General features: G+C 39.6%; 1 protein-coding gene across 1 annotated transcript in view; it reads right to left on the bottom strand.

Annotated features, from left to right (window-relative positions):
- The window catches only part of NIBAN1 (niban apoptosis regulator 1), a 156656-nt gene that overhangs the window by 65137 nt on the left and 66909 nt on the right, over window positions 1-24610 (bottom strand). The window contains exons 2-5 of the mRNA XM_004468428.5: window positions 21693-21823; window positions 18650-18781; window positions 13478-13592; window positions 9350-9517 (exon numbers count right to left, since the gene is read on the bottom strand). Coding sequence (XP_004468485.2) covers window positions 9350-9517; window positions 13478-13592; window positions 18650-18781; window positions 21693-21823 — 546 coding nt within the window. The remainder of the gene's footprint in view (window positions 1-9349; window positions 9518-13477; window positions 13593-18649; window positions 18782-21692; window positions 21824-24610) is intronic.

A 24610-nucleotide genomic window follows, 5' to 3' on the forward strand; every position in this document is an offset into this window, starting at 1 on the left:
CTTCCATCTTTTGGCAATTGTAAATAATGGTGCTATGGACATTGGAATGCAAATATTTGTTTGAGTCCCTGCTTTCAAATCTTTTGGGTATAAACCTAGTAATGGGATTACTGGGCCATATGGTAATTCTACACTTAACTTTCAGAGGAACTACCATACTGTCTCCCACAGCGGCTGCACCACTTTACTTTGCCACCAGCAATGGATGAGTATTCCTATTTCTCCTCATCCTCTCTAACACTTGGTGTTGTTTTTTTAAATTGGCAGCCATTCAAATGGGTATGAAATGGTATCTCATTGTGGTTTTGATTTACATTTTCCTGATGACCAATGATGTTCATGTGCTTTCTGGCCATTTGTATATCTTCTTTGGAGAGATGTCTATTCATGTTTTTTGCCATGTTTAATTAAGTTGTTTTTTGTTAATTTGAAGGGTTTCTTTATATATTATGGATATTAAACCTTTATCAGCTATGTGGTTTCCAAAATTTTCCCCCTTTGTGTAGGCTGCACACAAAGGTCCCATTTACCTATTTTTTTCCTTTGTTGCCTGTGCTTTTGATGTAAAGTCTAAGGAACCAATGCCTAAAACAAGGTCCTGAAGATACTTCCCTTTGTTTCCTTCTAGGAGATTGATAATTCTGGCTCTTATTTAGCTCTTGGATTCATTTTGAGTTGTGTAAGGTGAGAGGTAGAATTAAAAATCACAGTATATTAATATAATAAAATATATTCATCATTGAAAATTAGTCAATTACAGCTACAAGCAATAACATAGGTGAATCACTGGAATATAATTTTGAAAAAGGAAGTTATGGAAGAAAACATCTAATAAAATTCCATATGGATCAATTTTTAAGACATGAAAAATGATTAAATATATGTAATAATACTTTTGAAAAAACACCACACATACAAAATCCAGGTGTCCTCTCAAAGGGGAAAGAAGATAGAATTTTAGAGGGGCCAATAAGAAATTTCAGAAGTAACAGTAATTTTATTTATATCTTCTACATATTTTATAAACATTCCTTTATGTCACCTCAATATTTATTTTAAAAAACCAAAACTACTAATGTGGCGAAGAACAAGCAGCTCCTGACATGGTTCTCTTCCGTATCACATGTTAGAAGTACGTGGTATGAAAAGGAAGAATGTGGTTCACCAGTCCATACCAGATTACAGTTTTTTCCACAGCGTCCTGAATGTTGATTTTTAAAGAAATCCAGAGATATCCAGAGATATATATCAAATAAAGTTCTTTCATAATGTTTATTATTTAGTAACATATTAAAACAACTATAGCATTTGTTCTGTCATTTTAGCAAGTGTGTTTCAACCTTACCACATTCTATCAACAAGTAAAAAAAAAAAACTTTAAAGCTGCCTAAGCTTTGCCAATGTAAGCTATTAGAAAATAAAAAACTATCCAATGATTTTGGAATCTAGCCAATCCAACTAACACAAGCAAAAAAAAAAAAGTTTTGCTTGGTTTAACTTCAACTCTCTGCTTTTTTAATCTTTTTTTTTGTTGTTGTTCTAATTTGTCACCCTTAACCACCATAATCACACAACTTTTAGGCCTTCATACCAAAATATTCATACAATTAGATCAAGTAACTACTTAGGTCAATGTAAGCAAGAAGGGTGGAAATCAGTAAAACCAGTGGTTTCACTGAAAATAACATATTTGACAGGTCAAAAGAAGTATTCAAATGTAGTTTTCTGGCAATGTAGCTTTATGCAACAAATGAACCTAAGATTATACATGTACTGGCTAAAAGAAAATGTTCCATTTATTCTAGTCTCTGATGGAGACCTGTTCTTTCAATTCCAACATTTAGATTGCTTGAAAGGTTCAGGTTATTTTGATAAACCCATAATTATAAATAATATGAAAGCATATTTTAAATCTATTATTTTTAAAGTATTCCAACCCATGTCTTCATAAGCAGTATAATCTTCCTTTACAAATTAGAATTTTTATTTAAATTGTATAATATCATACATGGTTTGCCTTTTAGACTGCATAAAACTTGATCAGTACACAAGCTATATTAAATATTTTATTTTCAGAGTACATCTAAACTAAAAGATATGGTCATGTTTAACTGGTGGGCAAAACACTGAGTTAAACTCAGATAGTGCTTATTAAGAAACCAAACATATCCCAGGTTTCAAATGACCTCCCGTAACTAGCTCTGCATTTGCTTCACTCTTTTCTGCTCTTTTTTAAGAAAGTCCCAGGGGTTGAACCCCAGACCTCACACCTGGGAAGCAGGCACTCAACCACCGAGCTACAACTGCTCCCCGCTTCACCCTTGCTTACAAAAGTAGTTTAATAGCAATGTGTTTAATATGGCCAAAGGAACAGAGTCTTTTAAAAAGTAATGCTGAGAAGAGAACATGGTAAGTATAACTGAAACAGATGTCAAGGACTAAGTGTTAGGACAACTGGATCTCTGTCACTAACCAGCTATAACCTTGGGCACATATTCACTATTTGAGCCTCATCATACATAAATTCTGAGGGGTTAGATTAGGTGTTGTATTAGCCAGAGGGGTGCTGTTGCAAAGCACCAGAAATCTGTTGACTTTTATAAAGGCTATTTTTTGGGGTAGAAGCTTACAGTTACCAGGCCAAGAAGAGTCCAACTCAAGGTACCATAAGTGATACGTTCTCACCCAAGTCAGTTGTGACATGTTGAAGTAAGATGGCGGGCCTGGTCTCTCCTTCCTTCTTCCTCTTAAGGGTCCATGGGCCACCTACAGGCTGGCATATGGTTTGTTCTTTCTGGGCTTCAGAAAACTCACAAATATGATATCTTCATATATTACAGAAAAAAATCTCCTCCTTTTTTGGTTAAAATTGATTGGTGCCCTCCCCAGACACTTTGTCCCTCAAGTAATGAACTTGCTTTACAGGTGATAATGGGCTTAGGAGAGAATGCTCCAAGCAGAAATAAAGTTGGTGAAAACAGATCTGAGACCTGCTGTTGAGTGCTGAAGAGCATAAAACATCATACTCAAATAAATACATAAAAAAGGATTTGGTCTACCTGACTTGAATTATAAAGTCCATTTCTGTTCTAAAACACAATTCAATTCAGCAACATTTACTGAACACCTAAAATGGGCAAGGGTCAAACTCAAATCTAATAAAGGCATTTGATTTGACATGGGATTTCTAGGACAGGGGCTTAAGGCATACAACACCTACAGAGGAACCAATTCCTAAATTTAATCACTGCTATAGCTCCACATTCAGCCTGACTCACCCCATCACAAGCGCCCTTGAATTTTATAATTGTTTTGATGCTTGAACTAGGGTGGTCTTAGTCTAACTTGAAGGAGAGTTTTGCAGAATGTCTTTCCATCATTGTGGTCCTTTTCATTGGAATTCTCAAGTGTATCCTATTATATTATCCTTTTTTGGCCTGTGTGCCCTTCATGTTCCCCAGATGTTCTATACTCCCCTCTTCCTTAGTGTCCATGATGGTGTGGACACTGGCATCTGTTTAGTCCAGTCTTGCTATCTTTCAATCTAGCAGAGTTCTGTTGAACAAAATCTCCCCAGCATTGCACCGCCTTCCCCAAATCACTGTTTATCCAGTCATGGCAGCCTTCTAACATCCGATGGCCTCGTTCCCAAATCCTTTAGACTAGATACAGTAGCTTTATGGTGATCAGTTCCTTCATTCACTCATGCCAGTGCAAGTATGAATTAAGCCAGACCACATTTATAATCATCTTATATAAATCACACTTAAATTCAATAGTAACTTTAAACCATTTAATGAAATACAAGTACTTGTCCAAGCACCATAGGGGGATTCACAGGAAGTATAACACATGATTTTCCTTGAGGAACTTGCAATAGATCAGAGAAATAGGACAAATAGATATGAAAATGAATAACACAAGGCAGAATGTGGTGTGTATCCAGTCAGCGGGACAGATAGCAGGGGCTAGGGACTGCGTTAAAGCAGGGGTCAGCATGGAGCATGTTCTTGAAGAAGCAAGAGAGAATCTGAATAGGTAGAAAGGAGGAGGAGTGTTCCAGGGGTAAGCAGAGGCCAATGATGTTCAAGTAAAAGTCCCATTCAAAGAAGGCAGAAGGAGTAGAGCAACAAGGCTGGGAGGCAAGGCAGCTGGTGCTAAGAGGGTAGAAAAAAAGCCAATCTATTCAGAATGCTTCACACTTTCGACATGGCAGTGCCAGTGAAGGATTTTAATCTAAAAAGCCATGACAAAAATAATGTTTTAATTTGCAGCTCAGGGCCTCCTGGTGAGGACAAGCTGGCCCAGAGGCGAGCTGGCCCACGTGGAGTGCCGGCCCACACAGAAACGTCCCCCCCGCACAGGAGTGATGCCCTGCGTTGGAATGCTGCCCAGCACAGGAAAGCCCCCCCATGCAGGAGTGCCGGCCGACACGGTAAGATGACACAACAAGAGACAAAGAGGAGAGAAAACAAGAAGACATAGCAGAGCAGGGAGTTGAGGTGGCACAAGAGAGTAATTGCCTCTTTCTCGCTCGGGAAGGTCCCAGGATCAGTTCCCAGAGCTGCCTAATGAGAACACAAGCAGCACAGAGGAATACACAGTGAATGGACACAGAGAGCAGACAACGGGGGGCCAAGGGTGGAGGGGGTTAGAAATAAAAATAAATCTTAAAGAAAAAAGTTTTAAGTTAATTTATCTGACTGTTAAATACAAAAGGAAGTGGCAACAACCAGAAAAAGTTAGATCAACTAAAAGCCAGTGGGAATAGTTTTTATTTGCGTCCCAAAGCAGTGAACTTGAAATGAAAAGATAATTGAGTGGATACCTGTATGAGTTACCCAATTTCACAAGGGCCTTGTACTCCTGACGAATCTGTTGCTTAAAGGAACAACAATAAAATCCTAGATCCATGTACTGAATGAATTTTATATGAGGTAATACCTAATATGGATTTAGATATCATAAAAGCACCAGTCTATTTTACCCTAATGTTCAGAGATTTTGAGTACAACAGCTTTAAACTGCACACCACATGAACCCCCATGCTTTTTCACACACGGGCATATTTGCTATTATACTTAAGGTTGGACAATGGACATATCTTTCATTCATTGGTTCCACCTTTACAGAGGCTGTACCAGGTGTCAGGCCCTTGGCCAACCACCGGGAGTATAAAAATAAAGGACAGTCTCTGCCTCTGAGGGACTCACAATCTACATCCTTCCACAAAGTCATCCACTGCTTCAGTGACCACACACAGGCTGCTGACACCCCACCTGTGCCTCCATTTCAGAGCATATTCCTGTAACATGAATCTGTCTACAGCCTTCTTCACAGGGGAGTCCCCAGTCTCCTCCAACTAAGTATCTGCTAAATGGAAAACATTATCTCCTGTACTGGGCCTGGTCCTCCTCATACAGGTTCCCATTTCAGAGAGTGATAGAAACCTAGGAATCTTCCTTGGGTTCTCCCACTGTCTCACTCCCCACTATGTATCTGTCCCAAATTCTATTGATTCTACTTCCGGATAACTCTCTTATCCAGCTGCTTCTCACCACCCCCAGTGTCACCATTCTGATGTTGGCTACCATCATCTGTAACCTGCCAAAATCTTCCCAAGTGGCTTCCTGGCACCCCAGCATGCTACCCTCCCCTCTACTCTGCATACTGCTGTCAGTATGACTTCTAAAATGTATATCTGGATAACGTATATGCTTAAAACCCTTTAATGGTTTCCTAATGCTTTTAGAATAAAGTCCAAAAAGTCTGTATCACAAAGTCCTTTACACCCTTACCCTTGCCCCTGCCCATCTCTCCATCCTCCTTGGCAACTCTCCAACCTTACAAAATTCTTTCAGTTCCTCTAACGATCCAAGCTCTATTCTGGCCCTTACATATCCTATCCTTCCTGCCAGGAAGACTTCTTCCCCTCTCTGCAAAGTTCACACGCCAAGGAATGATTATCCTTAGCTGAAAGAACAGACTAGTATTGAGAATGATCATTAGTCCACATTGCATGTGTACAACCCTCTATTATTTGGTGAGTTTTAAGTACAAAATTCTGAAGAATAGGGCTGAATTTTGAACAAGGTTGTCTTGGAACATCTTGGCTCTCTACGAGTCCTATTTCATGACAGCGGATGTTCAGGACGGTGGCCTTCCCTGGTCATGACTGCAGTGTGCTTCTAGGAGGGGCAGAGCAGAAGTTCTGGGCTTGATACTTAGTCCGGTGAGTTTGAGTGGGATGAGTGGGATGCTCTGCTGAAGACTAATCTTGTGGGGTTTTCTTAAGCCTGCTCAGGGAAGTGGTGCTCCCAAGATCCACCTTTACGCTCATTCAGAGTGTAAAAAAATCCTTGAGGCACTTAGAGGCAGTTCCCTCCCCTGAAGAAGGGAGGGGCACAGAGTCCCTTACTTTCCCTTAACTACCTTAGGAAATGGCCTTATTGTCCAAGAACAGGGGTAATCAGGCCCTTTTCAGGGTGAAATAGGAAATACACCCACCCCAATAGAGGAACAGGAGATGTGGATCCAGATTCAAAAGGAAGAGAGGAGGATACCTGGACCAATTCTAACCCAGCACTCCTGGGGCAAGTGGGCTGGGTCACAGCAGGATTTGAGCACCATGGGATGTATTCCAGGAAACCCATGTGACAGATATTCTTGATGGAACTTACCATAAAGGAATAAAATTATCCTCTCTGGAAGGCCTAGGACCAGTTCTCAACAAAAACACACGATTGACTAAGAAGCAATATTGGGAGTGGATGTGCCTCAAGCGATTGAGCACCTGCTTCCCACATGGGAGGCCCCGGATTTGGTTCCCGGTGCCTCCTAAACACAAAACAAAACAAAAAGACAAACAAGCAAACAAATGAAAAAACTAACTAAGGGGAGCAGATGTGGCTCAGTGGTTGAGTGCCTGCTTCCTACGTATAAGGTCCCAGGTTCAATCCTGGCCCCAGTACTTAAAAAAAAAAAAGCAGCAGCAGCGATGTTACTTCATAATGGTAACAGCAGGCGAGGCTTTACTCTCTTTGCCAGGACATGGGAGTCAGCAGCCTCTCCTCATCCCCTTCAGGGTTTCTGGCCCACATCACATGCCAAATGTTACATTTATTTCTAAATTACTCTATAAGTTTGGAAAACGTAGTTAACTCACAGCTTGTGAAAATGTTTTGGTGGTTTATCCAAGATCATACAATGAATAACAGATAGAGATTGCCACAAGGTTACCAGTAAAAGATGCATAGCTCAACTAAAGATGAATGATATACTGTGCCGTCAAAAACACAGAAACCGAGGTGAGAAGGGAAAGACCCCTGGCACGAGACAGTCACGGACGATTCCTAACGATGTTATGATAGTCTCTGGTTCTGACCGGAGCTACTGGGAGTTTTGCCAAATCACATTAAGTCAGCAAAAAGCCTTGGTGAGAGGAAAATGTTTGTGGACAGAGGAATGTTACACAGAACCAGGGCAACTTGGTTGGACCCTATTTTCTTAGTGCCTTTGATAACATACTGGAGAGCGGAGAGAGTTTTGAGTTGGCTGAAGTCTTCCATAAAAGGAGTCTAAAGCAGGCTACATATCATACAAAAACTCCTCAGAGAAATTCCTATTATGTACATAGAAGGGGGAATGCCACAAGTTCCATCTGGCTGTGCAGAGAACATTCTCTGCTTAGTGAAACTCTGTGGTTCTCGTGGTTAGTGCCAACTGCATGTTCATACTAGACCAAGGCCCTGAGCACAAAGGCGTAAGCATATGGGAAAATGAGCTAGATGGCAAAAGCAATGTGGGCCTTCTTTATCTCTAAAGCATCAAAACCACAAGGCAAGATATTAATGAGGTCACCATTTTCATAAAGCCCCTAATTAGTTATGAGCCAAGAGTATGACCCATGGTACTCAGAGTTACTAGAGCAAAACAGTGTGACATTAGGTTTTTCCATTAACTTCCCAACAACGCACAAGTAAAACCAAGAACAGGTTGAGATTCATCACTAGTGACACTCTCAGGGAAACCTCAGAACTTTAAAGTAAAGTCAGATTAGTCATATTAGGAAATAAAGGCACAAATGGATGGCTTGACTCATCTCAAATGTCCCCTCCTCAGAGGCCTCCCTGACAAGCCTGAAGAGCTGCACTCCCTTCTTCCCCAGGCAGTGACCTCTAGCTATTCCTTAACACAGCAACTTTGACAACTATCAAATTATCTCATGAATTTGTGCACATCTGTCCCTCCTCTCTACCTAAATTTAGACTCCTTGAGAGAGAAACTGCACTTATCCCTCACTCTGATCCTAGCACCGAGACAGAGGCAGATGTAGAATAGGCCTTGGTGCTATCTGACGGCTGACTGGTTACTTTTCCCACTACCAAAGAACAAAGGGTTGTCATCTACACCCAAAGCCTTTGTGGAGTCCAGTTACATTAATTCACCAAAAACACGGCATATTTGATTGAAAAGTCTCTTTTTTTAAAAATAAAATAGATATAATATTAATGTCACTCCAAGTGTTGTCCATGGAGCAGATACCCAGGGTAGCTTGTTAGTAAGGAAAATTCCAGGGTTCCACCTCGGACCCAGTGAATCAGAATATCTGGGCATGAAGCTAAGAATCTGTGTTTTGCTAATCAGGGTATTAACCCTACAGCTACAGAACACTGATTGGGGGAAAAAATAATGGGTTAAAACTCATGGTTTCAAAAAGAAAAACTCCACACCCTTTAGCAGTTTTTCTTTTTCGAGTAATGAAATTGTTCTAAAATTTTTTATGGTGATGAATGTACAACACTGTGGTCATACTAAAAAGCAATGATTGTACACTTTGGAAGGATTGTACAGTTTGTGAATATATCTCATTAAAACTGCTTTAAAGAATTAATGGTCCCACTGATTTTAAGCAAGTAACTATTATTCAGAATGAAGGTGGGAATAAACAAGAAACGTCACAAAGATTAGGATTTTGCCAGACTCAACGGACATATTCTTGCTGACATTTATGTATTAAAAAAACAAACAAACAGCTAAGAACAAGGAAGAGAGATTAAATGCATGAATTCATCGCTCAGAAAGCAAACCCGTCCCTGCCATTACATAACTGCTCCACATTCGGTTCCACCAAGACATCCCTGCCCTGACTGAAGGACCAGCGGGCAGACCCCCCTCGAGCACTGCGCTCCTGCTTCACCTGTTTCCCCCCCCGCTTCCCACCTCTAATGTCCCTAGGACAGTGCCATCTGTGGCTCTTTCCAGGGAATCAACACAACCAGTTCCTAATACGACCAGGACACCTCAGAAAATGCAGGCCAGCAGGGGACGAGAGGGAAGCCGTGCCTACCGTGGTTCAGGTGCCTGATGCAGTCACTGAGGAGGGCACTGAACTTCTTCTGGCCAGAGGCCTCCTGGAAGCAGAAGTAGCCGTGTCTGAGGAACGGCTGCCACAGGTACACCGGGAATTCCTTCGGCAGGACCACAAAGGGCTGAGCGTTCTCCTTCTCACTGGATGCTAAAGATTATTGAAAATATAACTATGCATTAAAACGTGTGTCTTCTACTTAGAACACTTGTCTCAGGCTGTGAAGGTAACTTTCTGGGGCAGGCCACGGGGTGGAAAGGTGGTCGGAGACGTTTTTGCAGAGTGGGGGGAATTGAGAGTCCACGCTCCTCTGGGCGTCCCTCCGCCAACTTCGCCTGCCTCGCCCCCGCAGATGACCTCGCCTCCACTCCACAGGGACAACAGAGGCCACCAGAAAACCCCTCAGCTTCCTCACAGGGAACGAGCCCACCAACAGAGCTCATTCTTCCGTGCCACCCTCTGTGGGTAACCTGTCTGCCTGGCAGCCGCAACCCGCTCGCTGGCAGCAGGCTTCTGTTCCATCAGCTCCGCGCTCTGCCCCGCACTCTCCCCCACCTCCCTGTCATGGCCAGACTTCTTGACAGAATGTCACCTGCTATCTTCACACCATCAACCCTGCTCTCACCGGCCTGGTCTCACCAGCTCCTGAAACCCTCCTGCTGACCTCACTACTGTCAGGCTGACGAGAGACCCTGGCTGTCGCTTCCTTACCTGTCCTTTTCATCTGAAGTGAAACATGTGTTGCTAACGAAACCCTGTTTTGAAAACATTGTGAGATGTGAGTATGATTAAGCATTTGTTTCTCTTTTCATTTTTTAATTAATAAGGAGACCTTGACTCTGTCATTTAATCTGTGCTCATCTGCGTGTCTTTCTGAACAGTGGAGGAACAACTGAGGTTGCTGTTGGAATTAGATGAGATAAAAGTACCTGGACAGAACTTTTTAGGAGTAATACTTCCATAATTTGTTGAGCTGTCTTTTGTCTGTTATTTTATTTTTTGAATTTGAAATAAAGTTTGAATTAAAAAAAAAAAAAGAGGGAGCGGATGTGGCTCAAGAAATTGAACACCTGCCTCCCACGTAGGAGGTCCTGGGTTCAATTCCTGGTGCCTCCTAAAGAAAAACACACAAACAACAAGCGAAAAATAAGCAAACAATGAGCGAACAGACAAGGGAGGCAACTCAGGGGAGCCAATGTGGTTCAGTGGTTGAGCGCTAACCTCCCGTACAGGAGGTTCCGGTTCAATCCCCAGTCCTAGTACCTCAAAAAAAAGAGCCATAACCTGCTGAATGTACTCGAGGAGAGTGTAAACTACAATGTAAACTATTGTCCATGTGGTGCAGCAGTGCTCTAAAATGTATTCACCAAATGCAGTGAATGTGCCACAATGATGAGGGAGGTTGTTGAAGTGGGAGGAGTGGGGTAAGGGGGGGAGTTGGGGAGTATATGGGGACCTCTTATTTTTTTTAATATAATATTTTTTGTGATCTATTTATCTTCAAAAAAAAATTTTTTAAAAATAACAGAATTACAAACTTTCAAAAAAGAAAAGAAAAGAAAAGAAAACCTTCTCTCCCCTTGATAGCTAGGAGCACTTCTATCTCCTGGATTCCTTCATGCATTTTAGAAAATCCTTTCTGCTTTGTCCCCTTCATTGGTTCCTCTGTCCCCTCTAGCCATCCTTCCCTTAAGTGTTGGTCGTGGCTCTGTTCCACGCTGGTTTCTGCTCTGCTCTCAGTCTGTGTCCTCTCCCTGGCTGTGCTCATCTATTAGGTGACTTTGTATATTGTTCCTGCAGTTCACATTACCTTTCCCTTCTCTCACATTTTCATCAACCTTCAAAAATCAATTCAGCAAGGTGTTGGTGGAGGGGTGATGTATAGGAGCCCTGTATGATGATACACAATATTTGTTTAGGAAATTCACAAATTTTATTATACACTTATTGTTTATGTATGTTCGTGTATGAATGATACATTTCAATAAAATTTTATCTTAAAAATCACTTCAAAAGCTACTTTCCCTGGACTGCTAATATCCAAATATTTCTTGTGAGATAATAAAACTCTTTGCCTTTAATTTGAGGTTTCTGTTGCATGCATCAAACTAGATTCTAACCAACAAAATGCCACATGTCAATCACTTTAGCGAAACTTGAAGGAATTTTTGATACATTATTTTAGCAAAACTTTCTATAAAGAAGACATTTATTAATAAACCTCTAGTGCTTTTTCTCAAGTTAATTCCTCCCATCTTACTTGTACCTTTCCAAGAAAAATAGTATCACATGGTGACTCTGATTAACATGGTTTTGGGAAACAATTCCCCCTGCCCTTTGCAAGACATCATGATTTTGTACAAACAGCTGAAAGCCACATTGACCCTTTGCATTTAAAAATTGCAGCAATCCCCAAAAAACTCACTCCTATTAGCCTCAAGTTATCTCACACTTAACTTTTTACAACTATTTTCCAGAGGTTTCCATCTGCATTTTTTCCAAGTTGAGTTACAAGGATATCACAAATGATCTACTGTAGAATATTCTATTTTTAAAACTCAGAAGACCACACGATGCAACAAAAAAGTTATTGAAATGTCCCAATCGGAAGCCCTGGGTCAAGTGGTATTAGTCACACAGGCTTCTGCTTTTTATTCCTTTTCATTCCTTCTGACATGATTTCATCAATAAATCAATACTATATTGTCTGTTCCAACTGATTTCACTGGAAAGTCCTTTTGGAGAGATTCTGAAGAGTCAACATGTTGGTATTCCCATTTTTAGCTGCAGCACCATAGATAAAATAATATATAAGTAGACTTCAAATTAGAAAGAAAATGTAATAATATGAATAATATTCATAAAGAGTTCTGTTAGCCTGAATTACTTAGTAATAATTTGTTAATCTAGGTTTATGATCCATGTACTAATCCTTTAACTGTGTCATTAAAAACACTATGTCAAGCATTTCTGCACTGAAATAACAATTGATAAAATGATTATTTCCTCCATAAATTCTAATGAAATGATCATACCCATTAATAAGAATCAGAGCTCTCTTCAAGAAACCAAGTAATTACTGTGTAGTGTGATTTATACAAAGCCAGATGGAGTTATTACATTATCTGCAGTTCATAAATCTCTATGAAATGCCCTATTTGGTCTATACATACTCCATCAATTTCACTACATGGAAAAAGTGAAATGAATGAGAATGAGAATCAACGAATATTAGAGCTGGAAAGTTCCTCCTAAATTTTCAAATTTTTGAGACTCTGCTTTAGATGAGGAGAAACAGAAATTTAGAGAGGTTCAGCAGCCTGCTAAGGCAATCTGGTTGGTTAAGTAGCACAGTTAGAACTAGGAAAAATTCAGTCTCTCAGTTCAATGTTCTTTTCATGACAACATTCTACTATTATTTATAGATATGCTAATTAATGCAATTTTTTTTATTGAGTTATGGTAACACTTGTTGAAAGTATTTATCAATTTAGGATATTTTATTGCATATCACTCTAAAATCAGAAAAATGTTATTTCCTGACAGGTCCAGTCTTGCTTACTGAAAAGAGGGATTGAAATTTCATGTACTCAGCCCTACCAGTTCATTCTGCTGTTCTGTGTAGTAGTATCAAACGTTGCAATATTTTCCAAAGGTTTTAAAATCCCTGACCAATAGTACATTTTCAATGTACTAGAAACATAGCAACTGACTTGTAAAATAACCAAATGTAATTTAAAATAGTGAAAGTGGTACAATGTTGACCTAAATTAGAGAAACAACATCTTCCATTTGTCTATGGAGCACCATACGTGTCTAGGCCAAGATTGCTCAACGTCAGCACTAATGACAGTTTGTGTCAGATAATTCTTCATTGTCAGCAGCTGTCCTGTGCATTGTGGGATGTTTCGCAGCACCCCTCTACCCACTGGATGTCAATTAGTATCACCCACTGCCCCACCAAGCTGCGACAACCAAAAATGCATCCAGAGCTTGCCAAATGTCCCTGGGGGCCAAAACCTACCCTCAACCCCTGTTGAGAACCATTGGTCTAGACAAACAAAGCAAGTTGAAGAATTTTGACTTGGAAGAAAAATGCCCAGCACTCACCAATAGGGTCCAGGAAATGCCGATCAGATAATAAATTGTATTTGTCTTCTGAGGTCAACACCTTGCCACCAGCTGGAAGAATTCGGCTTTTAGCAGAAGCTCCTCTCTGATAGGCCTGGGAATAAAAGTCGTAAAGGAATGATTTTTTTCCCCATTTGGCTTTTGGAAAATATCAAGAATATTAAAAAATAGACAAACCCAAACACATCCACCCAAAGATAGCAATTTCCCACATTGTGTCACTGAGTTAGGACCACTTATTTTAAAAACATGTTTTGCATACCTTCTACTTGCAAGGTAGTACTTTAGTACTTTTGTATGAAGGTCACAACATGGTAAATCATAGCTGCCAATCTCAGGGAGGTTTATTGTAGGTAATTTTCTGAAATGGGGAAACTATAATTCCAGTAACATCTAGATATTCTGTATCCCACTTAGCATTTCAGACTCTAATGCCTGAATCATTCTGATAATAACCACAAGGGTGACGATGCCCACCAGCACTTACTGCTCAAAATGCTTGGTGACTGATGTGGGCCATGAATGGTGACTAATTGTGTAACATGTAACTGCAATTACAGTTGCCATGGATTTTCATCAAAAACATAAATATGTTGCCATGATAAAATATGCCACCACTTTTCTCTCAGCTGCAAGACTGTTTTGCAGTAAAATTACTGGGGATGGAAGTGCAATAACAAGACAGCAGAACAAACACTGGCCAGCCGACAAGGAGCTCTGTTGTTTGAGACAGGTGCAGAGCACTGCTAAAGCAGCTTTTGAAGCAGAGACACAGACGCAGAAAAGATAAAATTTAAATATGTGTATCTGACAGGAGGGCTTAAGTCAAGGAAAAATTTTGAGGATAGTAACCTAAAGGCAACAATTGACAAGTGAAACCAAGAAACAATTGAACATGAGATCTAGAGCATACTCTTGGAAATAATAAAATGATGTTCATCAGGGCAACAAAATCAGAATAACGACATACATTCTGCATCAGTATGATGGAAACCCAAACAGATTGACACTGTTAACCAAACACACACACACAAATGAACTCTCATAGAGCAAAGAAGCTTATTTTCATAACAATTTTAAGAACCACTATCAACTGCATAAGCACAGTAGGCACCAGATCATACAGAGAAGGACCTAAAGCTGTATGATTTCAAGAAAGTTTAGTAACAGTTTGGTTCAGACTGGCCTCCAATCTGAATTGTGTTATTAGTTACCACAGGCCCCAATCTGGGTTTTATAAATTTCATTGCAGTTAATCCTAAAAAGAGAACTGTGATGTAGATGTTATCTCCACTTTATCAATGAGATAAATGAAGCACAAATAAGTTCAATAACTTGCTAGTGGCCAAGTGGTGAGTGGGTGACAGATCCAGAATTCATACCTGGTTCTATCCAGACCCAGTGCTAGTGTGCAGGAAGGAGGAAGTAATTATCAAATTAGAAGGCTGCACTTCCCCTGCCTAATTAACAGCAAAAATTGGACTCTCAATAAAATAATAGTCAATTTATAGGTAGCAATACATAACTCCTAGGTGAAACTAAAATAAAAACACTCCTCTCTAAATTTTTTAAAAGGTTAGTATTAAAACCTTGAATTAACTCAAAATGGATCAAGAACCTAAATATGAAAGTGACAACCATAAAACTCATAGAAGAAAATGTAGGGAAACATCTTAAAGACCTTGTGGTAGGTAGTGGTTTCTTGGACCTTACACTCAAATCATGAGCAACAAAGAAAAAAAACAGATAAATGGGACCTCCTCAAAATTCAACACTTTTGCACTCCAAAGGACTTTGTCAAAAGTGTGAAAAGGCAGCCATTCAATGGGAGAAAATATTTGGCAATCACATATCCAGTAAGGGTTTAATATCCATGATAAACAAAGACATCATACAACTCAACAATGGAAAGGCAAGCAAGTCGATTAAAAACATGGGTAAAAACCTTGAAAAGACAATTTTCCAAAGAAGAAATACAAATGGCAGAGAAACACGTGAAAAAATGTTCAAAATCACTAGCAATTAGGGAAATGTAAATCAAAACTACAATGCAATATCATTTCACACCTATTAGACTGGATTCTATTAAAAAGTCGGAAAACTGTAAATGTTGGACAGCATGTGGGAAGATGGGAATACTTAATCACTGTTGGTGGGAATGCCGAATGGTACAGCCACTGTGAAGGACTGTTTGGCAGTTCCTAAGGAAGTTTGAATATAGACATGCCACATGACCCGGCAATAGCATTACTAGGTACATATCTAGAAGAACTGAGAGCAGTGACATGAACAGACATCTGCACACTGATGTTCATAGCAGTGTTATTCATGATTGCCAAAAGTTGGAAACAATCCAGACGTCCATCAGCTGATGAATGGATAAACAAATTGTGGTATATACACAAGATGGAATATTATGCTGTGGTAAGAAAAATGAAGTTGTGAGGTACATGAAGCATATGAACCTGGAGGACATTATGTTAAGTGAAGCAAGCCAGATACAAAAGGATAAATACTGTATGATTGTGCTATTATGAACTAACTATATTGTGTAACCTCATGGAGTTAATCATTAGAATAAAGGTCACCAGAAAATAGAATGAGGCTAGGGAATGAACGGCTGAAGTTTAAACTGTACAGAATTGGTAAAAATGTTGTTCGTAAGCCTTTGGAAAGGAATAGAAATGGTGAAACCATATTAAGGTATTTGTAACTAGCAATGCTATTGTAAGTGTATGACAGTGGTTGAAAGGGAAAGTCTAAGGTCATGTATATTATAGAAGGAAAGCTAAAAACTGTAACATGGTACTGTATGTTACAGTAAAACCTGATGTAAAACACAAATATGGGTGATACTGCCTATAAATAAAAATATACTAGAGAGAAAGAAAAAAAATAGCAGCTATGTATGGCAGGGAAAGCGCTGAGAGATTTAGAGGTGATGAGTTTTGTTTGTTTTTGTTTATTATTATTATTGGAATAAGGAAAGTGCTCTAAGAATGACGGAAGTAGTGATTAGTAAATATGTGACTACATTGAATACCATCGATTGTACACTTTGAATGGATTATGCTCTATTAATATGTACCAATAAAACTGATTTTAAAAAAAGATGCTAAAAAAAACACAAACCTTGAGAAAATATGGCAAACTGCATAGGCTTCTTTTTTTCTTTAATTTCTAAGGCTGTTTCTTTTTTATCTTTAATATTTTGTTATTGCCAAATTCATTCACTATAGATTAATAATGTGAAGAGATTCAGTTGAAAATGATGAACAAAGAAATAGATTTCAAGTTGAGGGAGCAAGCTGAAAAAAGGCAAAGAGGGAAGCGGACTTGGGTCAATGGATAGGGCGTCCACATACCACATGGGAGGTCCGTGATTCAAACCCCAGGTCTCCTTGACCGTGTGAAGGTGGTCCGTGTGCAGTGCTGATGCGCGCAAGGAGTGCTGTGTCACGCAGGGGTGTCCCCCATGTAGGGGAGCCCCACGCGCAAGGAGTGCACCCCGTAAGGAGAGCCGCCCAGCGTGAAAGAAAGTGCAGCCTGCCCAGGAATGGTGCCACACACACGGAGAGCTGACACAACAAGATGACGTAACAAAAAGAAACAGATTCCCAGTGCTGCTGATTAGGATAAAAGCAGTCACAAAAGAACACACAGCGAATGGACACAGAGGGAAGAAAACGGGGGGTGGAGGGGGGGGAATAAACAAAAAATAAATCTTAAAAAAAAATGCAAAGAAAATAACACTACAACTTAATTCAAAATGAACTCCTTTAGTGCCAAATGCAGTGAAAACCTTAAGAAATCGAAGAGCAACCTCCATGAATGTTTCCTCCTTATTACTATTAGTAATCAGACTCTATCTTGGGTATTAACCAGGAGCCAGTCACATGCTAGGAGCTTCAATACATTTGTTTATTTAATCCTCACAAATACACTGTGATGAAGAGATAATGGTCACCATTTTATAGATGAGTAAACTGAGGCTAAAGGAGATTCATAGCTTATTCAAGGACATATATCTGGTACCTGGTATAGGAGTGATTCAAAGCTCATATTAGACATTATATTACATTCTCTCTCCTTGAGCTACTCTGTAGGGGCATTATTGTAAGGTGCCATGCAAAGGTGATTTGTTATTATTTCTAGTGCATTTATAATTAGCTTCTGAGTGCAAATGAAGTGTTGGGCAAAACCCCAATATTGATAGGCAGAGAAAATATTAGTTTAATGACTGCTAAAAAGAAGACTACCCAGTAAAGCACTGAAGCAGTGCCCAGTACTTTGTGAAAAAAGTTTGTACTGTATTTATTCCTATTTTTCATCAGAGCTGGGAAGGAAACACACTGGGCCGACAACCTGAAGCCTCAGCGGTATTGTTCAGAGTACCAAGTGGAGGTTGTCCTGACTGCTCCTCAACTTAGAGTCAAGAGAGAGGAGTTTTAAATCTGTTACTGTCTTTAACTAATATATAGTAACAATTATTTCAATGGGAGCTGGAGAATCTATATAGATTAACAATGTGCACAAGAGGAAATAGGGAAGGAATCACTGGGATCATTCACCCTAACTCCCTGGTTTAATTAAAATCCAGAGACATTAAACGACTTGACCATGTTCATGTCCAATGAGGGGCAAAACTTGACCTAAATAAACTTCAGTGTTTATAATTCACTATCCATATTCTTTCCCCTACACCCCTATTTCCCCATATGAAGACAGAAATAGGAACTAATAAAAACTGAAGTCCTCCCAGGTTCTAGGCACTTTATGTGCATTATCTCATTTTCTCTGCATTTTAGAGACAAAAACCAATCAGTAAAGACTGAATGACTATTGGAAAGACTCCTGCCCTAAACACTGATCATTCAGTACAATCTTCCATTTTCACCCTCACTTGCAGTTACTTGTTACCTACGAGACTGTAAGTATCTGTTTGATCAACAGCTATCTACAGTACGCAGAGCCTAGCATAACACCAGGCATGTAGGAGGGATTCATAAGCATTTGTTAGCTGAAATGAGTAGTACCTACATGATTGGATGCTTACTGAATGAATCAATCTCAAAGGCAAGAGCATGCCAATCAATACTGCCAATGCTTAAGACTATTCCAAGAACCAATGGTTAGAAGGAAATGTCTTACCTCTTTGTTCTCATAGCTCTCCACAGCAAAATCATTTTTAACCACAATGTATCTGTCCTTCCATTTCTTTATATCGTCAGCAAACTGTGATACCTCTGCTTCATACAAAATAGTTCCAGGCTCCAATGGTGGCTTAAAGAAGAATATAGTTAACTATCACAATGGAAGATACCATACAGTTACCACTAAGTCTACGCAAGGTATTTTACGGACTATCTTGCATTGAGATCCTGGGAAAATTGTTGCTTCCCTCCACTTCCTCCACAATTTCCTTTTCCTAACCCTCTTGAACAAATGCAAATTATTGTCTTACTAATTTTTTTGTAATTTTCATTTCCCTCCATTATACTACAGGAACAGAAGCATATGGTAGAAGGGATGGTAGGAATAGGATTATGCTTTGCATACACTTGGCACTTAATAGATGCTTAATAAACTCTGTGGGAGAGAGAGGAGACAAGAAAGCTTAAGTTGTGGACATCTATCTACCTTGTGGATATAAAACCACAGGGTAGTTTCCTGCCTCAGTGCTGATTTCTGAAAAAAACAGGAGAATTAACAGGTGCTTCCCATGTTCATCAGGCACAGCCTCCAGAGTCAGTGCTCAACGGTTTTCCAAGACCCAGGAGCCATGGGGAGACAGGCTATAAACACTTCATCCATCACTGCGCTCCTCAAGGACACTGTATGTGCTATTTGGTTAAAGAGCCTGCTGGTACCAAGCTAGCAAATTACCTCTTCTATTTAAAAGCTTCTGAGACTAAGGATTTCTCATTAACCCTGGTGACATATGTGCTGTAGGAGATTCAGTGTAGATTCCTAGTTAGAGCTTCCACTGGGTTCACTGTGTAAGGGATAATTCTTATTGTATTATTTTAAAATATAGGAAATGGGCCTCTTGTCTTTTACATGCTACTGTTACTCAATTTTTTCCCATTATGACAAAATCATACTGCTTTTAGAAAGTTATCTCTCTGCTTTCAAACAAAAATTTATGTGAACTATACAGAGAAGACAGATATGCCATTCTGGTTTAAGCATCACCTAAGGGATGAAATTCCTTCCCTTCCAAATTCCAGGGATTAATATTCTGTCCTGAAGAAAAATGAAGCAGTTTCCTTTCTTGCCTTGTTAAAAGGTAACGGGGGCGGTGGGGGGAGGGCAAGAGAGGATCTCACTGTTTTCTTTAAATGAAGATGAAATTATGGTATAAACTGAACTTTATAGTTTTTATGTGTTTCTTAAACTTGGGTAATGTAAAGCAACAAATACACTTGTTAAAGATTTTTTATATCAGAATTATTAGGGGGGTGGCTTAGAACTTGCATTTTAATAAGTTCCCCAAAGTTTGAAAAACACTGTTTTATAGGGATAAGGTATCCATGCATACCAGTATTGTTAAATCTATTAACTTCTCAGAAATATTTGACCCATTGATCACGCCATCCCTGAAACACCTTCTTTGTTTTCCTTCTGGTACACTATACTTTCCTGGTTTTTCTCCTACTTCACCATCTTGCTGATCCTTGTCTTCTTTCTGACCTCTAAATGTTGGAGGGGACAGGGCTTGGGAGTGGAACCTCTTACTTGCTCTTTCTATAGTGTCTCCCTCGGTTGTATCTTATGGCTTGAAAATCAGTTATAAGTTGACAACTCCCAAATTTATACCTCTAATCTCAACCTTTCCATTGAGATCCAGACTGCATATACATCTATCTTTTCAATATTTCCCCAGGATTATGTCAAACAAGCATCTCAAACTTATAACCCAAAGTGGAGCATGATTCTCATCCACCCCCATCTTCTGAGTAATAGGTAACTCCAGCCATTCAACTTTCCCAGAAGCCACAGTTGTTTCTCTCTTCTTCCAGTAGCTCATGTCCAATCGATTGGCAAGTTCTGTCATCTCCATTTCAAATAATCATTTTTCACAACTTCAACAAATGTTTATTGAGCCCCCTTGTCTGTGCTAGGTTCTATTCAGCTCCCGCAGCCCCTGCCACCACCACCCTGACGAAGGCACAATCACTGCTAGCCCAGAGAGCTACAGCATCCTCCTTACCAGGCTCCCGTTTCCTCTCTTACCCCACAATCTATTCTCCACAGCCAGAGAGCTCACCTGAAATTATATTTCACTCTGTATTCAATACGCTCCCATGACTTCTCATCATACTTAACACAAAATCTAAGTCCTTAAGGTAGCCTACAGGTCGTACGTGATCAGGCCTACCTGTCTCCGGCAGTCATTTCTCAGCCTTCCTCCCTTGCTCACCTTCTCTGGGCACACTAGCTTCCAGCTGTGCTTATTACTGCCACAGAGGCCTTGCATTTGCTGTTCCATCTGCCTGGAATACTCTTGACACAGGTACTCAGACAGCCTGCTCCCTTATTTCACTCCAGTTTCTGTTCATATATCATCTCTACAGAAAGGACTTCCCTGGCCAGCTTATGTAAAACAATAAGACTCTGACTTTACTTTCCTTTGTAGCATTTATTATTTATTAGTATATATTCATTTGCTTATTTTCTATCTCCCACACTTGAATTTAAACTCCAGGAAGGCAGAGAAAATTGTCTTCTTCCCCCAGAACTTGGAAGGGAGCCTAGCACAGACCAGGTGCTCAATAAATATTTGTTGAAATTGTGAATAATGAATTATAATGAAGCAAAGGAGAAAGAATAAATTTAGGGAATTAGATTGAAAATCATATTTGATCAATAACTAAAATGAAAATGTCCATAGTACAATGTTTTTTTACTGAACTTCACTACAGCAAAGAAAATTTCCCAACATCAAAGCATCAATGTGGAAAAACACATAATAAAATTGTAAGCATGCCAGTTTTCTTTTTATATGGATTATACCATCAAGAAGAAATCATACATCCTAAAATCTAGGCAAATAGAGTTTTTTTAGCATGAAATTATTTCAGAGCAGATTTTTTAAAAATGCCATTCAAATGACTGCTTCTTTCAGGAATAGTATGAGCAAGAAAGCTTTCCTCAATGGGAGAACTATGTCGACCAAATATCCTTGGCTGACCTTCGTTTTCAAAAATTGTGATCTTAAATCTCTTTGCTGTTCTACTTCACTGCGAACGTGATTGCAGAAAGCCACAGAGTACTGGCGACTGTAGTAGGGACTGAAGTTATTGATAGCAGCCTCAGTTTTCCCTGGAAGAAATAAGAAAATTAGAATTTTGAAATGTAACATCTCTCACAAAACAGATACATCTCTACATAATTCTCTAAGCATCACCCTGAAGTCTTCCTATTACCACCGATTCCCAGGAATTTGTTATTAGTTCACGTTCTTTGGGAACTTTGACACAAGCTACAAATGCCTTTCTTTCTCCTTCCCCTTCTGGCAACATCCTGAGAGACTGCAGGGTCCCTAAGGACCTTCCAATAACAACAGTCTTTCTTATTCTAAATCAATGACCCCTTGCCCTAAGCACACACTCAACCAACCTTCTAATCTTTCTAAGGCTACCATTCTCCTTCACCCTCTTCTCCACCTCGTAAGATGTTCTTCTTTGCTCTTCATTCCTCTCTGCCTCCAATCATTCAACTCCTCCTACTCAACTTGAATCCCAGGGTCTGCCATTTCAACCCCATATCCTCATTTTGCCATACTCCTTCAGATCCCCAAGGCTCTGCCTCTTGTTTTGCCAACCCACGGCCCTGGATAAAATCACCAAGCTGTTTCTTCTAATTTTGTTCTTGTGTTTCTGGTTTTAACTTTTTGTGTATGATTCAAGCTATTACACAACTGCCATGAGGTAGAGGGAAGAGCTTTGGCTTAAGAAACTGGAGTTTTGGTTCCAATACCAGTTGTAACAGAGAAACCAGCTGTGTGCCTTCAGTCAAGTCACTCTCTCCAAACTCCAGTGTCCTTAAATATAAAGGAAGGTGCTCACAATCACTAGTCCACATTCTTCTGTGAACCTTCATGACACTGAATTATAATCACGGAACTGTAGCTGCCTTGTGTTTGACTACCAAGTGCAGTATAGTTTCTCAGCACCAGAAGAAAAGAAAGCTATTAACCAAGTAGGGGAAGCTTACAGATTTGAGATGGAAGAAGAGGGAGAGTCAGGCACCAGAAATGCTTTTGCACTTCTCTATCTGTACTCAGCTTTAGAGTATAGGGAAGTTGCAAAGGTGGAAAGGAGAAGGAGAAATAGGGGGAAAGGGGAAAGGAGTATTTTGAAGTGGTTTTGAAATACCCACAACATTTTAAGTACTTGCTACAGAGCACAGAAATAAAGGACCCACTGACTGTACATACAAGCTGTTAGTTCTCAGAGTACGATATTAGCTTGAGGAAAAATAAATCTGTTATATTATTCCAAAATATTTTTAAATACTTTTATGTGGGCTTGGCATAACTTTTGTATTTCAAAATTTGGTATTACAGTCAAGAAAGACATATTAAAATATAGCATACTGGCAAGATTTGTTCAGAGCTATTATGTATGTAGAATTCCAAAAATAACCTGAGTTCTCCCCATATGGATTGAAATACTCAATACATGTATCTTGAATCCTCTGCTGCCAGCTTCTAGGTCTTTGGAATTAAAGCTCAAAATCCTTGTAGTGTATAAATGCTGTATGTTGGAAAATTCTACTTTTGCTCAGGCATTTAAGTCTAATAAAATGCATGAGATAAAGGGGGAATTACACTTATTTTCTTAATAAAATGCCATTTACTGTTCATATTTATGGGCTTTAATAATTATTGCTTATAAGTTGCTTTGAGACTCACTAATAATAGGTTCTTTGGAAATGCAAATAAAAGCTTCTATAATTTATGGTATTACTATTAATCAGCATGTGCATAATATTAATATACTCAGGCTTTACAATCACATAATTGGTTATTATTTTATTAGTTTTTCTATAGTGCATAAGTAGTAAAATTCTATATCCTCATCTATAATTTTCCTATATAAGAGTGGGATATCTCTTCAGTGAAATACATAAAGAATTAACAATGCTTGCCCTTTAGGTTTTGTTTGGTCTATAAAAAGAGCAGCATGTTAATTTCTGAAGCTAATTTTTGCACTCTTGCAAGCACTTGGATTGAAATGAAAGGAGGTAGATGTCATTTATTAGCTCTACAAGCCTCCAAAACCTGATTTCCTGCCACATCACCAAGCAGTCCCCAGAAATGCCTTGCTTCTCCTGAGTCATTATAATGCCACCACACCCTCCCAGAGTAAGAGAAAAATGCTTCTGTGATGTGAGTATCTGCATAGAGTACAATCACTGCATCATCCATCAAGCATATTTGCAATGAAAGGATCACAGCTGCCTTAGGTAGTTAAAATGATGAAGGTTAAAAACTTGAATAAAACAGCTAATAACATCAAAGCTCTTTGGGGAAAGAACCCAAAACTATCCCACAAAGCTATCTGGCTTTTAAATTAAGCCAGTTTAAACCAAAAAGAGGGGTGCCCCAAATCATGACCATGAGAATTAAGAGCAAAGTCTAGTGTTGGAGCAAAATACCAACTGTGGTATTTTGATTAGGAATAGGGACGGTGGAATCAAACAGACATGAGTTCAAGTCCCGTCTCTGCTATTTACCAGTTTTAGGACCTTATGTGAGTTACTTCACCTTTCTGCTCACTTGTAAAATGAAGGTAACAAGAATAGAGATCCCTGGGAAGCGGACTTGGCCCAGTGGATAGGGCGTCCGCCTACCACATGGGAGGTCCGCAGTTTATACCCTGGGCCTCCTTGACCGGTGTGGAGCTGGCGCATGTGCAGTGCTGATGCGTGCAAGGAGTGCCCTGCCATGCAGGGGTGCCCCCGTGTAGGGGAGCCCCAGGTGGCAAGGAGTGCGCCTTGTAAGGAGAGCCGCCCAGTGCGAAAGAAAGTGCAGCCTGCCCAGGAATGGCACCACCCACACGGAGAGCATACACAACAAGATGATGCAACAAAAAGAAACACAGA

This window comes from Dasypus novemcinctus, chromosome 13 (assembly GCF_030445035.2).
Source record: "Dasypus novemcinctus isolate mDasNov1 chromosome 13, mDasNov1.1.hap2, whole genome shotgun sequence".
NCBI classification, from domain to species: Eukaryota; Metazoa; Chordata; class Mammalia; order Cingulata; family Dasypodidae; genus Dasypus; species Dasypus novemcinctus.